The 12775-nt window shown below is 43.9% G+C and overlaps 1 protein-coding gene across 1 annotated transcript; it reads right to left on the bottom strand.

Annotated features, from left to right (window-relative positions):
- Positions 1–6069: 6069 nt before the first annotated feature.
- On the bottom strand, positions 6070–6609 carry LOC142440676 (large ribosomal subunit protein eL31-like). Its single transcript, XM_075542967.1, has 2 exons — positions 6556–6609; positions 6070–6438 (listed from the first exon to the last, which is right to left on the bottom strand). The coding sequence occupies exons 1-2, from the start codon at positions 6607–6609 to the stop codon at positions 6070–6072; spliced, it is 423 nt and encodes a 140-aa protein (XP_075399082.1).
- Positions 6610–12775: the final 6166 nt, after the last annotated feature.

Consider the following 12775-nt stretch of genomic DNA (forward strand, 5'->3'; position numbering starts at 1 on the left):
TAAATATTTTTTACAAGACAACTTTATGACCTTCAAAGTACTCTCCATTACACTTAATGCATCTGTCAAATGTATGATTCCATTATTTGAAACATTTTTCTCCCCAAGCATTTTAAAATTCATGGCAGCATCTCCCTCGTTTTTTCCGTCACCTCTTCAAATTGCTGTCCTTTCATGTCCTCTTCATTTGCGGAAACATAAAGTTGGTCTTGGTGAGGTCAGGTGAGTAAGGTGCATGGGGCATGAGAGGCACACTGTTTTCTGCCTAAAACTGGCACACAAGTGGCTGCATGAGCAGATACTTTGTCATGGCGGCAAAACCAGTCCCCTGTCTGCCACAAATCAGGCCTCTTTTGTCATACACTGTTACACAATCTTTTCAGAACCTCTAATTAGAAAGTTGATTAGCAGTCTCACCTGCTAGAATGAACTCCAAATGCACTATCCCCTCGCATTGCATCTGTTTTGTGAGGGTACCCCTCATTTGTATTCTGTCTACATTCTAGTACATTAAAGAGGATCTCATGCCTCTGCTTTCACAAGGGCATCACTCCTTTCACTCTGTTATTAGACTTTTCTCTCCACTGAATCATTCCCAGCACTTTATATATTTCCTGTTATATAGCCCACCTTAATGAACAGTAACAAAAGCAACATTCTTCTTTTGACCTCATGTCTATATTTATTGCTATTTCCCTTCATATCAAAATTCTGAAAGAATTGTTTATATTTACTGTTTCAAATATCACTGGATATTCTCTTCAACCTACTTGAATCTGGTTTTCTTTTATTATTTTTTATCTTTTCAGTTTTCCTTCCAACCCTCCACCGAAATTGCTCTCCTCAAGATCACAACCTTGTTCTTAAATCCAGTGATCAACTGTCAGGCCCAGTGTTAAATTACCCAATATATTAGACAGGGTTCTCTAGAGAAACAAAACCAGGACACTAATAATTTTATGTATATAGATCTGTACATACAGAGAACACATGAAATAAAATAGTTAATCTATAAAGCTGTACAAATGGCTCAGTGCAACTCACTTCTGTGAGACAGCTAATACACTGGCAGTCCTTCAAGCCTTGAGGGTCATTGGGTAGTCCTCTGTAGAGCAATTCAGGCTAACCGACTACAGGCAGCAAATAGCAAAACAGGTCACCAATAGTCAGCCAGATGGCAGGGTCTGACACTCCCTAGCTCAAGCGATGTACACTCCAGTAGCATGGCGAATCAGGTATTGAAGGAACCTCAAACTACAGTGATACGGTCTATGGGTTAGGTGTCCCACAGGAGTGCAGCTTGCAAATTGAGGCAGAGAGCTTGCAAGCTAAGGCAGCTGCACACTGGTCCAATCATAACAAGAGACATGAGAGGCGAGGCTCACCAAGCCATTTTTAACTTGGCCCTTCAGTTAATCCTATGTGTTCATTGGTCATGTTGGCACAATAAACCTACCTATCACCCCAATAAGAAAAAAGGAAAGCTCGGGCTTGTGCTTACTAATATGTAGTGAACAACTTCACTTTTTTAGTTCACAACCAAAAAGATAGTTTGGGCGTCTCAGGGGACTCATGTCCATATCCATGGGGTGGTAACACACACTTCAGTGAAAGAAACGGAAAACAGGTAAACCACTGCCATTGCTAAAAATAGCAGCACAGGACAGAATCAGACCAGGGAAAACGTTATTTTTAACGTGTTTTGTTCTCGGTTTGTGAAATCCAGGCTAGGTGAGTCTATATTTGGGTGGTGGTTGTTGTTGGTGTGTGTGCGTGTGTGTGTGAGATTGTTTGTAGTGAACTTGTTTGTCGCAAGTCCATTTCAGTTTTACTTTCCTCCATTTTTCTTTAAGTCACTCAGGCCAATGTTTAGGTTTGAGGGCTATATATTTGGGGTTTTGACAAAACAGAGCAGAACCTTTTGCAATAGTAGGTCTCCTGCTGTCAAGAATGTTTCCTAAACACTGACGTTATGCCAACCACATGAAGGGGTTACGTGAGTTTTATTACAGTAATGGTTGCATCTGAAGGAGGGAACCCTGCAAAGTAAGGATTTAAATGACGTCTCCAGCTGCAGGAGGGAGGAGGCGGGGAGGGCAGACCAGGGCTGAGAGAAGGTGAAGCTGAATTCTCTGGAGCATGGCTTTAAAGAGCAGGACAAAAAAAACTAGCAGCAAATCAGATCATGAATTTTGTATTCAACAACTTAAAAACTATCAACGTCCACCACCACCATTCCTGCCAATACCTGACACCCACCCCCAGCACCACAATGCCAACGCCCTTTGGTTTCTCTTCTCCCTCTTGAGAAATGCTATTTTTAGCTTCATGCACGTTAACACCTGTCTGTCCGCTAGCCTACAGGAGCATTACTGGAGTAATGGTTACTACTAGTACTTTAGGCTGCTAACTGCAAGGTCAGCAGTTTGAAACCACTTGCCCAGTGGTCTCAACCTTCCTAATGCTGGGACCCTCTAATACAGATCCTCATGCTGTGGTGACCCCCCCCAGCCATAAAATTATTTTCATTGCTACTTCATAACTGTAGTTTTGCTACTGTTATGAATTGGGCGACCCCTGTGAAAGGGTCGTTCAATTCCCAAAGAGGCCGAGACCCACAGGTTGAGAACTGCTGCTTAGCCACTCCAAAGAGGAAGTATGAGGCTTTCTACTCTTGTAGAGAGTCAAACCCTCAGAAACCCACAGGGTCAGTCTTACTCTGTCCTGTAGGTTCGCTGTGTATCAGAATTGACTCACTGGCCATTAACTTGTGGTTTGGGGGCTTGGGGCAAATGTTTTATTTTGGATACTACTGTAAGTAGGTTGGTTTCTGGGTGATGGATCATGTTTGTCTCAGGTTTATACTTGCTGTTGTTGATGCTCTGACCAAAGAACTCTGCTTAGTATATTTAAAATTCATTTTATTGCCATGTACTTCACATAGCATACAATTTGATTGTTCAGTCATATTAAGAACATTTGTGTGATCATAATCAGTTTCAAAACAGTTTTCTTCTCATACTCATTGTTGGTACCCCCCTATTTCCCATATTCTCCCCTCCAGGTCCCTATCCAGTTACCGTCTCTGTAGATCTACCTATCCTGGAGTTCATATACAGAAAATCATGCGAAATAAAACACAATCATACAAAATCAAACTATGTTTTTAAAAAGCCCTAACAACAAAGACAAACAGAAAAATCACAAAGACAAAGCAGAAAATATTTTAAATGGAAACAATTTTAATATGAGTTGAAAGGGGTCTCAAGTGGCAGGGTGTTTACGTTTTAACCTAACTAATTCCACCAAGAGTTAGAAAAGAAGGAAGGACATGCTCAGCATATCTTAAATTCAAGAAAAAGCCCAAGCCTTGAGTTGCAATATTAAAAGAGTCTATGGAAGAAATAGCGGATAATGCTGGAAGCATCAGAGGAAGATAGAAAGAATACACAGAGTCACTGTGACAAAAAGAGCTAGTCAACATTCCACTATTTTAGGAAGTAGCATATGAGCAGGAGCCAATGGTGCTGAAGGAAGAATGTCAGGCTCCACTGAAGACATGAACCCAAAAACAAGGCTCCGGGGATTAACGGAATACCAACTGAAATGTTTCAACAAGCTGATGAAGCACACACTTGTCAATGCCCAGAAATGTGGCAGACAGCTACTTGACCAAATGACTGAAAGAGAGCCAAATGTTTTGCATCCATTCCAAAGAAATGTGACCCAACAAAATACTCAAATTATAGAACAATATCATTGACATCAGATGCAAATAAAATTTGCTAAAGATCAACAATGGTAGCAGCACCGCATGACGACAAACAGCTGCCAGAGGTTCCGGCAAGATTCAGAAGAAGTGGAACAGGGATATAATTGTTGATGTCAGATGAATCTTGTCTGAATGCAGAGAATACCAAAAAGATGTTTCCTTGTGTATTAATGACTATGCCAAGGCATTTGACTATGTGGATCATAACAAACTATGGATAACCTTGAAAAGAATGGGAATCCCAGAACAGAACAAGGGGATACTCCATAGTTTAAAAATCAGAAAAGGGGTGCCTGATGATTGTATCCTTTCACTATACTTATTCAGTCCATATGCAGAGCACATAACCAGAGAAACTGGCTTATATGAAGATGAATATGACCTCAGGATTGGAGGAAGGCTCATTGTTAATCTGCAATATGCAGGTGAAACAACCTTGCTTGGTGGAAGCGGAGGACTGGAAGCATTTGTTGATGATCAATGATCACAGCCTTCAGTATGGATTACAACTCAATGCAAAGAAGATCCAGACCTTCACACCTGGACCAATAGGTAACATCATGATTAATGGAGAAATATTGCTAAGAGTTTTGTCTTGCTTGGATCCACAATGTTCAAGGAAGCAGCAGTCAAGAGATCAAAAGACGGATTGCTTTAGGCAGATCTACTGCATAAGAGCTCTTTAGAGTACTGAGAAGCAAGGATGTTACTTTGAATAATAAGGGGCACCTGATCCAATCAGTGGTACTTTTTTTATCGTTTTATTGGGAGCTCTTACATGGTATCATAATATTCCATCGTTCAGTCATTATCAAGCAGTATTGTACAATTGCTATCACAGTCAGTTTAAAAACATTTTCTTTCTTGAACTCCTTGATGCCAGCTCCCCTTTATCCCCTCCCTAGCCCCCAGGAACTCTTATTTATCTTTGCTGTATCTTATACCCTATACTATATCCATTCACATACAGTTCTGTTACTCACTCCCCTCAAGTGGAGTTATCTAGTCATCAGTGCTATTGGCTCTCCCTCCCCCTCCCTCTTCCTATACCCTTAAGGCTGTAATTCTAATGACTGGGGTTCGAGGGGGATGCAATGGCAGGCAGTTTGGCCACCTTGCTGACGTCGGCTGAGGATGGCTTCGGCAATTTACTTAGCTCAGTATCCACAGCCAAGAGAAGACGAGAGCTCTGCTTCGTATCTTTGGCCTGTTCCCGATCTCTAGCCTGGTCGTGGGTCTCCTGCCTGCTCTGGATCTCTAACCCCAAGCAGTGGTATTTTCAGTTGTTTCATATGCCTATGAACGAACGTCGGACTTTAAATAAGGAAGACCAAAGAAGAATGGAAGCTTTGGATTTGTGGTCCTGGAGAAGAATACTGAAAGTACCGTGGACTGCTGAAAGGACAAACCAATCTGTCTTAGAAGAAGTAATGCTAGAGTAGTTCTTGGGGACAAGGATGGCCAGAGTTGGTCTTCCATGCTGTGGACACATTGTCAGGAGACCAATCCCGGCAGCAGGCCAGCATGCTTGGTAGAGGACGGCAACAAAGCTGAAGGCTTTCAAGGAGATGGATTGACACAGTGGCTTCAACAATGGGTCCAAGTACAGGAACAATTGTGAGGATGGTGTAGGAGGCCTGGTCAGTCGTATATAAGGTCACGGGGTGGAGCTGACTTGATGGTCCCTAGCAACAACAAACACCTGCCATCATCACCTTTCCACGCTCTCCATATGGTAAGGTGATTCACAACCCTTCACAATTGTGTCCAGAGAGGATTCCCCGGTGACTAATCCATGTGGGGACACTGCAAATGGATTTGGGGCTTCCACTACCATCCACAGCCTTCTGAAAACTGGGTGTTCTCAATTACGCCCTGATTCTATGTCCTTCATTAGGTCTGGGTAGACTTAGTTGATACTTGACTTAGTATTTGTAAATTTGGTCTTGCTTTCATAAATTCCCCTCATTTATCCTTGTCTGGAAATAGCTTTATTTCCCACTCCACTATCACCCTACCTCACTATTATCTTCTACTTCTGTTGCTACAGTAGGCTTATAAGTGGGCCACCTCTCGGGTTCTATTCTCGACACAGCAGCCAGAGGAATTATGTTAAAATAAATGCAATGTAGTCAACTACTTTGAAAGGACTGTTATGTGTCAGGCCCTGTAGTGGGCCCTGGAGGGAAAAGCAGTGAATGAATAAGGGGAAAACAATCTCTGCCTTCACGGAGTTTACTTACATTTATCCTTTTTTGTGTGTGGCAGTTTTAAAACCTTTATTAGAGAATCAGCCACTAGTTTTCATCCACGTTGACCATCTGTAAGTTTTTGAAAGTGGTGACGGGCACGTAGGTGACCAGTGTGTAGAGCTTGCTTGGGGAATCGTCATCCTCGTTAGGTTTCCTGGACAACCGCACACAGATGCGGTACGGGACATTCCTGATTCCTTTGGCCCACACAGCTTTGTGGAGCCTGGTGTCGATTCGTACATCTGGTGTCCCCATCTCCTTCATGGCAAACTTCCGAATCTCCTTGAGTGCCCGAGGGGCACACTTCTTGAAGCCCACGCCATGGATACGCTTGTGAATGTTGATGGTGTATTCCCTGGTCACGACCTCTTGATAGCCGAACAGCCATAGCGCTGGGACCAGGCTCACATTTATCTTATTAGCACGTGAATCAGAAGTCCTTTCTTTGCTTAAAGCTGCAGACTTTCTTTTTCAGAGTAAAATAGGTTCTTGAAATGGCCCAAGGCCTTTTGCAATAGTTGCAATAGTTACTGCGCTGGCCTCCTCTTCAGCTCTCTTGACCCTCTTTGCTGTGCCTTGAATCATCCCAGCACCTTTGTTCTCACTACTCTTTCCGCTTGGAGCTCCCTCCCATCTTCTCCCGTCTCTGCCCATTACTCTTGGTGCAAACTAGAAAAGGGCTAACTCGCCTGAAAAGGCAGCAGGGTTTTTTATGTGATGGAAAAAGTGCCTCTTCCTTTTTAGCCAACAGCCCTTGATCGAGTGCATGGTGTGGAAAAGGCTAGTGTGTTAGGTTAGGTGTGCGAGAGAAAACTGGGCCAGGTCCGACCAGGGAGCCCCCACCTCCTCTCCGGCTCCTCAGGAAGATGAAACCTCACAGCCCCATTCCCAGCCTCTCAGGAAGATGGATGACCTATTGAACTATGCAACTCCTGGCCCAACACCCCAAAGAGCTTATCTCTCCAACCCCTTCCCCAGCACCCCAGGAAGCAATTTATCTTCCCAGGCCAGTTTGTAGAGCCCCATTCCCAGCACTCCAGAGAGCAGGTTTGCAAACCAGATGACTTCCCATGGGTCACATCCTGACTCAAGGCCCTGCAGCGGCAAGCAATAAAAAATCCCCCTCCATTCTGACAACGTATACTTCCTTAGCTCGAGCCCTATATCTCTCCCACCACCTCACCGACAAGCTGCGATTTCCCTGACCTAACTCGTTGGGTCTCAGAACTGCTGGGAACTCATGCCCCGTCCTTCCCCTTCTCTGCTCTCCCCTCCCTCTCAGGAGTTCTTTCCCCGCCTCAATAAAATCTTTCTCAACTTCACCTTCCTGACTAAATTCTATCTCTGTTCCGTGCCTCTATCTCCAACCTGTCAAAATCCAGTGACTATATGGATACTTTGACTTCAATCAGCAGTCCAGCCTAGTCCAGTGCAAGTCTATGGTTCAGATGGTAGCTGGAGCCCCTGCACATTCAAGTAACTGTTGCCCAATGAAACAGGAAGTCGAAGCAGGACTTTGGGCGATCCCAGGCATGGATTCAAAGTCAGCAGGAACACAACATGGGAGGGCGCTCATAACTCTTAGGGTCAGCAGGTCACATGGGCCTCTAGCCTCTGAAGCCAGACACAGAATCCAATCAAGCAAGAAAGTGATTGGCAAGAGAAGCCAGTTTTCCCGAGACTCTTTGTTAAGAGTGACATCCCCATAGAGGCGTCATTTGGCTGTGACCTGATTGATTCATTGGACTCTACCCATATCCTCCTACTGGAGCACACAAGTTGGCACAAAATGTAATCATCACAGTTTGGGCATTGTGCAGTATGCAACTTATTAGGAGACATTTCTCAATCACCTTATATGAAACAGTAACTTCTCTGCACGCTAGCATTCTCCTTTAACTTTTATATCAGATCACATCATTACCTGACACAAATTAGGGGCCTTCAGAAGGTCCTGGGAAAGATTCCATTTGTCTATAAACTTCTTTAAGTCTCCTGGTATTTACATAATAACAAAAGTACTACATCAAAAAGTATTGATACCAAGGTTCCTGTTCATATGTACATGGATTTATTCTAAATAAAACACGTTTAAACAAGTCTGACTGATGGCTGCAGATAACTTCTCTCATTAATACACTTAAAAGAAAAAAACATACTGAATTGCACATTTATAAAGATTAGTCCCCTTGGAATTCCAAAAGTTGACCTCTCTGCCTTGAGTTTTTTTTTTTATATTGAAAAAGTTTATATTTAGCATTAGCCAGCTGTGCTCACTTTAGATGATTCCAATTTTGTTGGCAACATCTAAAGCGTCATAGTCAGGAGCCAGTCGAACATATGCCTTCTTCTCCCCGTCAGGCCTGATCAAGGTGTTGACCTTGGCTACGTCAATGTCATAGAGCTTCTTCACAGCCTGTTTGATCTGGTGTTTGTTGGCTTTGACATCCACAATGAACACAAGTGTGTTGTTATCTTCGCTCTTCTTCATGGCAGACTCTGTAGTCAAGGGGAACTTGATGATGGCATAATGGTCCAGCTTATTTCTCCTGGGGGCGCTCTTCCGAGGGTATTTGGGCTGCCTTCTTAGTCTCAAGGTCTTGGGCCGCCGGAACGTGGGTGACGTGCGGATCTTTTTTTTGTGGCTGTGGACGCCTTTCACCACGGCCTTCATGGCTTTTAAAGCCTTTGCTTTGGCTTCCGTTTTGGGAGGGGCAGGAGCTTCCTTCTTTGCCTTCGTTCGGCGCCATCTTCGTGAAAAGGCTCTGCCTTGAGTTTTAACTGGCCCAGCAAATCACTTGGAAGCCACTGTTTTGACTGGATCATAGTTTCTTTTTTTTTATTTTTATAAATCATTTTATTGGAGACTTATACAACTCTTAGCACAATCTATATATACATCCATTGAGGCAAGCACCTTTGTATATTTGTTGCCTCGAAACATTTGCTTTAAAAAAAAAAACATTTACTTTTTACTGAGCCCTTACTATCAGAATGGATCATCGTTTCTTAATGACACCTTGATGGATTGACACAGTGACTGCCACAATAGGTTCAATCTTAGGAGCAATTGTGAGGACGGAGCAGGCCCATGCTGTGTTTTGTTCAGTTGTCCATCCAGTTGCTACGGGTTGAAACCAACTCGATGGCACTTAACAGCTTAGAAGCAATATCTTTTGACTTAACCCTGCTGTCTATGTGGCCCCCCAAATTTAATGCCCATGAAGATGATGTTTCGATCAACTGTTATAGTCCCCCCCACCTACCACACTTCTGGACACATAGTGGGTACTCAATATTTGCTGAATCCATGAAAGAGATAATGGGGAAGATAAGCTAATAAAAAACAAAACCAAACTCATTGCCATCCAGTTGATTCTAACTCAGGGTGACTCTGTGGGGTACCAGCCCCCACTGTCAGGGGAGCCAGCACCTAACAAATCATCATGGTCTGGTAGGTGCAATTGTACAGTGATAATAAGTAAATATTCTAGTAATGTCATAGAGAACATGAGAGATAGGAGAGAGTAAAATGAAGGAGTCAGACACATTTCATAGTAGCATGCTCACTTCAGCCCGCTTGGTGGTCCACATGGAGATGGGGGATGAGAGGGCAGGAGAGAGGGGGAGGGGAAGGAGGACAAGGGGAAAGGGGACAGGAGAGTGAGGACCAGGGGAGAGAGCCAGGGGGAGAGAGTGATCTTTATTATTAACCAAGGCTTATATATATCTTTGGGGGGTGTGTGTGCAATCCCACTAATTACAGATAAAGACATACATCACAGGAAGGGGTTGTACTATAGGTAATACAGTAATGGGATGGGGACGATCTAGGGGTATATACGCAATAGGAAGGGGATGGATTGGGGTACACACATGAAAGTTAGGAGTATACACACAATTGGAAGGGCCGGCACTAGAGGTTCACATGACAAGATGCGCAGACCATAAATTCAAGATGACAGCCTAAACTTGGTCCTGCTTGAGTTGGCTCAACCTTGTCTCTGGGTTCTCCTTCAGGGAGACATTCCACTATCCTTAACAGAAGGGAGCGGGCCCTACTTAGGGTGGGACAGACTTTAGAGTCTGATTGCTCTAGATGGTTGACAACCCTCAGAGAGCTAACCTCTGATGTTGACCTCCAAGTGTACTGTTATTTACCATGTTGCATGCAGCATCTTAGATTTGGCATATATTTTGGGGACAACCTGGGGAGAAACCCATCTCCATCCCATAACTCTATAGGACATAGTAGAATTTCTCTGATCAGTTTCCCAAACTGTAAGTCTACAGGAATAGAAAGTCTCAACTTTCTAATAGTTGGAAAAATAAAGATAATTACTGTTAGAGAAATCAAGGAAGGGGTAATTCAAGGGGAGACTAGACCAGATAAGCCACATTCAATAATTAGTAAAAGATGGCCCTTGAATCTGTTAGGTTTCCCCTGATGGGAAATAGCTCTGTCCTTGGCTTTGTGTGAGAAAGAATTCATGCTGAAGCCTGGTTTGTGATCCGAGTTTTATAAACATAGAATCGGTTTCAGGCAGTATAGTAATCAAAACCCTGCCAGAAAGCAAGAGAGAGAGTCCGCAGTATAGCTGTTCGGGGCCATAGTACAGCTACCTGGACCACAGCCCAGGGCTGTGCTGAACTGTGTCCAAGCTGCTCAGAGGGCGGAGAGGGAGAAAACTGGCTTTTTAAGGCCCCCATTGGGAGGTATGGTTGACAATATTGGTTGGCCCCATTGGCTGAATTAAGGCCACCTGGCCAAGATGGGGTCCTACCCAGGTTTACCGGTTTCCTGTCTCAAAGACCTGGACACATGCATGCCCTCTAGCCTTAAGCAGTTTTCAACTTCCTGTAATGGGGGAGGGAGGCTTTGGCATGTAGAGGGACAACCCCTAATTCTGACTTTAGCTACCTAACAGATCTGGCTGATAAAAGCAGATCACGGGGTTATTAAGCTTACTCCAGAGCTATGTTGTCCGATATGGCAATTGAAAAAAAAATTCTGGAGAGGCTGTGGAGAGAGTGGAACTCATATACACTGTTGGTGGACTGTGTAAGGACATACACCACTATGGGAAACAATTTGGAGATAGTTAAAGCAACTGGAAGTTGAAAACCCATGTGATCCAGCAATACCCTATTAGGCACATACCCCAAAGAAATGAGACACAAGTGGACGTATGCTCTCCCATGTTTATAGCAGCACAGTTCACAATAGCAAGAAGCTGGAAGCAGGACACATGTCCAACAGCAGAAGAATGGATAAAGAAACTATGGTACGTACACACAACGGAATACTCTGCATCCCTTGAAAACAGTGATGAAAGCCTAAACCATCACATGACATGGAAGGACCCGGAAACCATTATGCTGAGTGAAGTAAGCCAATCACAAAAGGGCAAAGATTGCACTACTCTATTAAGAGAAACTAGTATAAAGAGAATTAAACGAATCTTAGAGACCAATTCACAAGCAAAGGGGTAAAATGTCTGCCTACAGGCCATGTACTATACATTCCCCCTCCCTCCCAACCCTCACGTTGTATGCACTTCCTAAGAATCACCTCGAAAGAGGAAACCTCACATGGGCTTGGGTCATTACTTCAAGAAAGAGAAAAAGGGAGAGGACCATCGACTTAATGCTATACAACATGGAGACAAGGCTATGGCAAATGGACAGGCTCTCCACAGGAACGAGAGGAGAACCTTGCTGGACAACCCAGTGAAGACCGGGGTGGGGGGAAGCTACATTCCGAGGAGGTACTGATATTTCTGCTGGTGGGTCTGGTGGAGGTGGGGGACCAGCTTCCCCACAACCTCACACTGGGGCAGCGCAACTTCATATTGGGAAGGGATGGTAAATAACTATAGGGAGCCTAAGGGGAGAGTAAACCCAGCTCTATGTTCCTGGGTAGACACATGGAATCTGTTTCTCACTAACACACTAGGATGACCTTAGATGCTGACCTCATAGGGAGGATGGCACCCCCAAGGACCACACCAGAAGGGTTCGGCGTGGAAGCCCAACTGAATGAACTGGGTCCTACCTCACAACTACTTTGTGTCCTTGGATTTAAGCCTGAAATTCCTTGATGGGAGAGGAAGCAAAGGATGGCTACCCCAAGACTGTGGAAATGGGGGTCGTTGGAGTTTGGGTTAGGTACCCCTGGCTTAGTGTCAAATAAAAGGGGACTCAGATTTACCATATATTTAGTACCTCAATACTCCCCTTGCATTAGTATGCCAGATATTAATCTAGTAGGCACGGATCTACCCTTGTGAGAAATGGCACAGGAAAATTTCCCCTAGCACCAACCCCCCATGTTCAATGTAAACAGAGTTCAATTAAGAAATCAGTATAAAAAAAATCAGTGTAAACCCACTACTCACAGTGGGATTAGCTCACAGTTGGACTACACTCACATAAACTACTCATACCAACAGTACCTTAAATCAGTGGTTCTCAACCATCCTATTGCTGCAATCTTTTAATATAGTCCCCATGGTGTGGTGACCCCAACCATAAAACAATTTTCATTGCTACTTCATAACTATAATTTTGCTACTGTTATCAGACGACCCCTGTGAGTCGATTGACCCCCCCAAAGGGGTTGTGACCCACAGGTTGAGAACCACTACCTTAAATTCTATGCCACTGAATAAATGTTGATGTTATCAATGAAATCACCTTATACCCCCGGGGGATGATTAACAATGTTTTTCTCTTTTTGTTGTTGTTGGTT

This window comes from Tenrec ecaudatus, chromosome 2 (genome assembly GCF_050624435.1).
Source record: "Tenrec ecaudatus isolate mTenEca1 chromosome 2, mTenEca1.hap1, whole genome shotgun sequence".
NCBI classification, from domain to species: domain Eukaryota; kingdom Metazoa; phylum Chordata; class Mammalia; order Afrosoricida; family Tenrecidae; genus Tenrec; species Tenrec ecaudatus.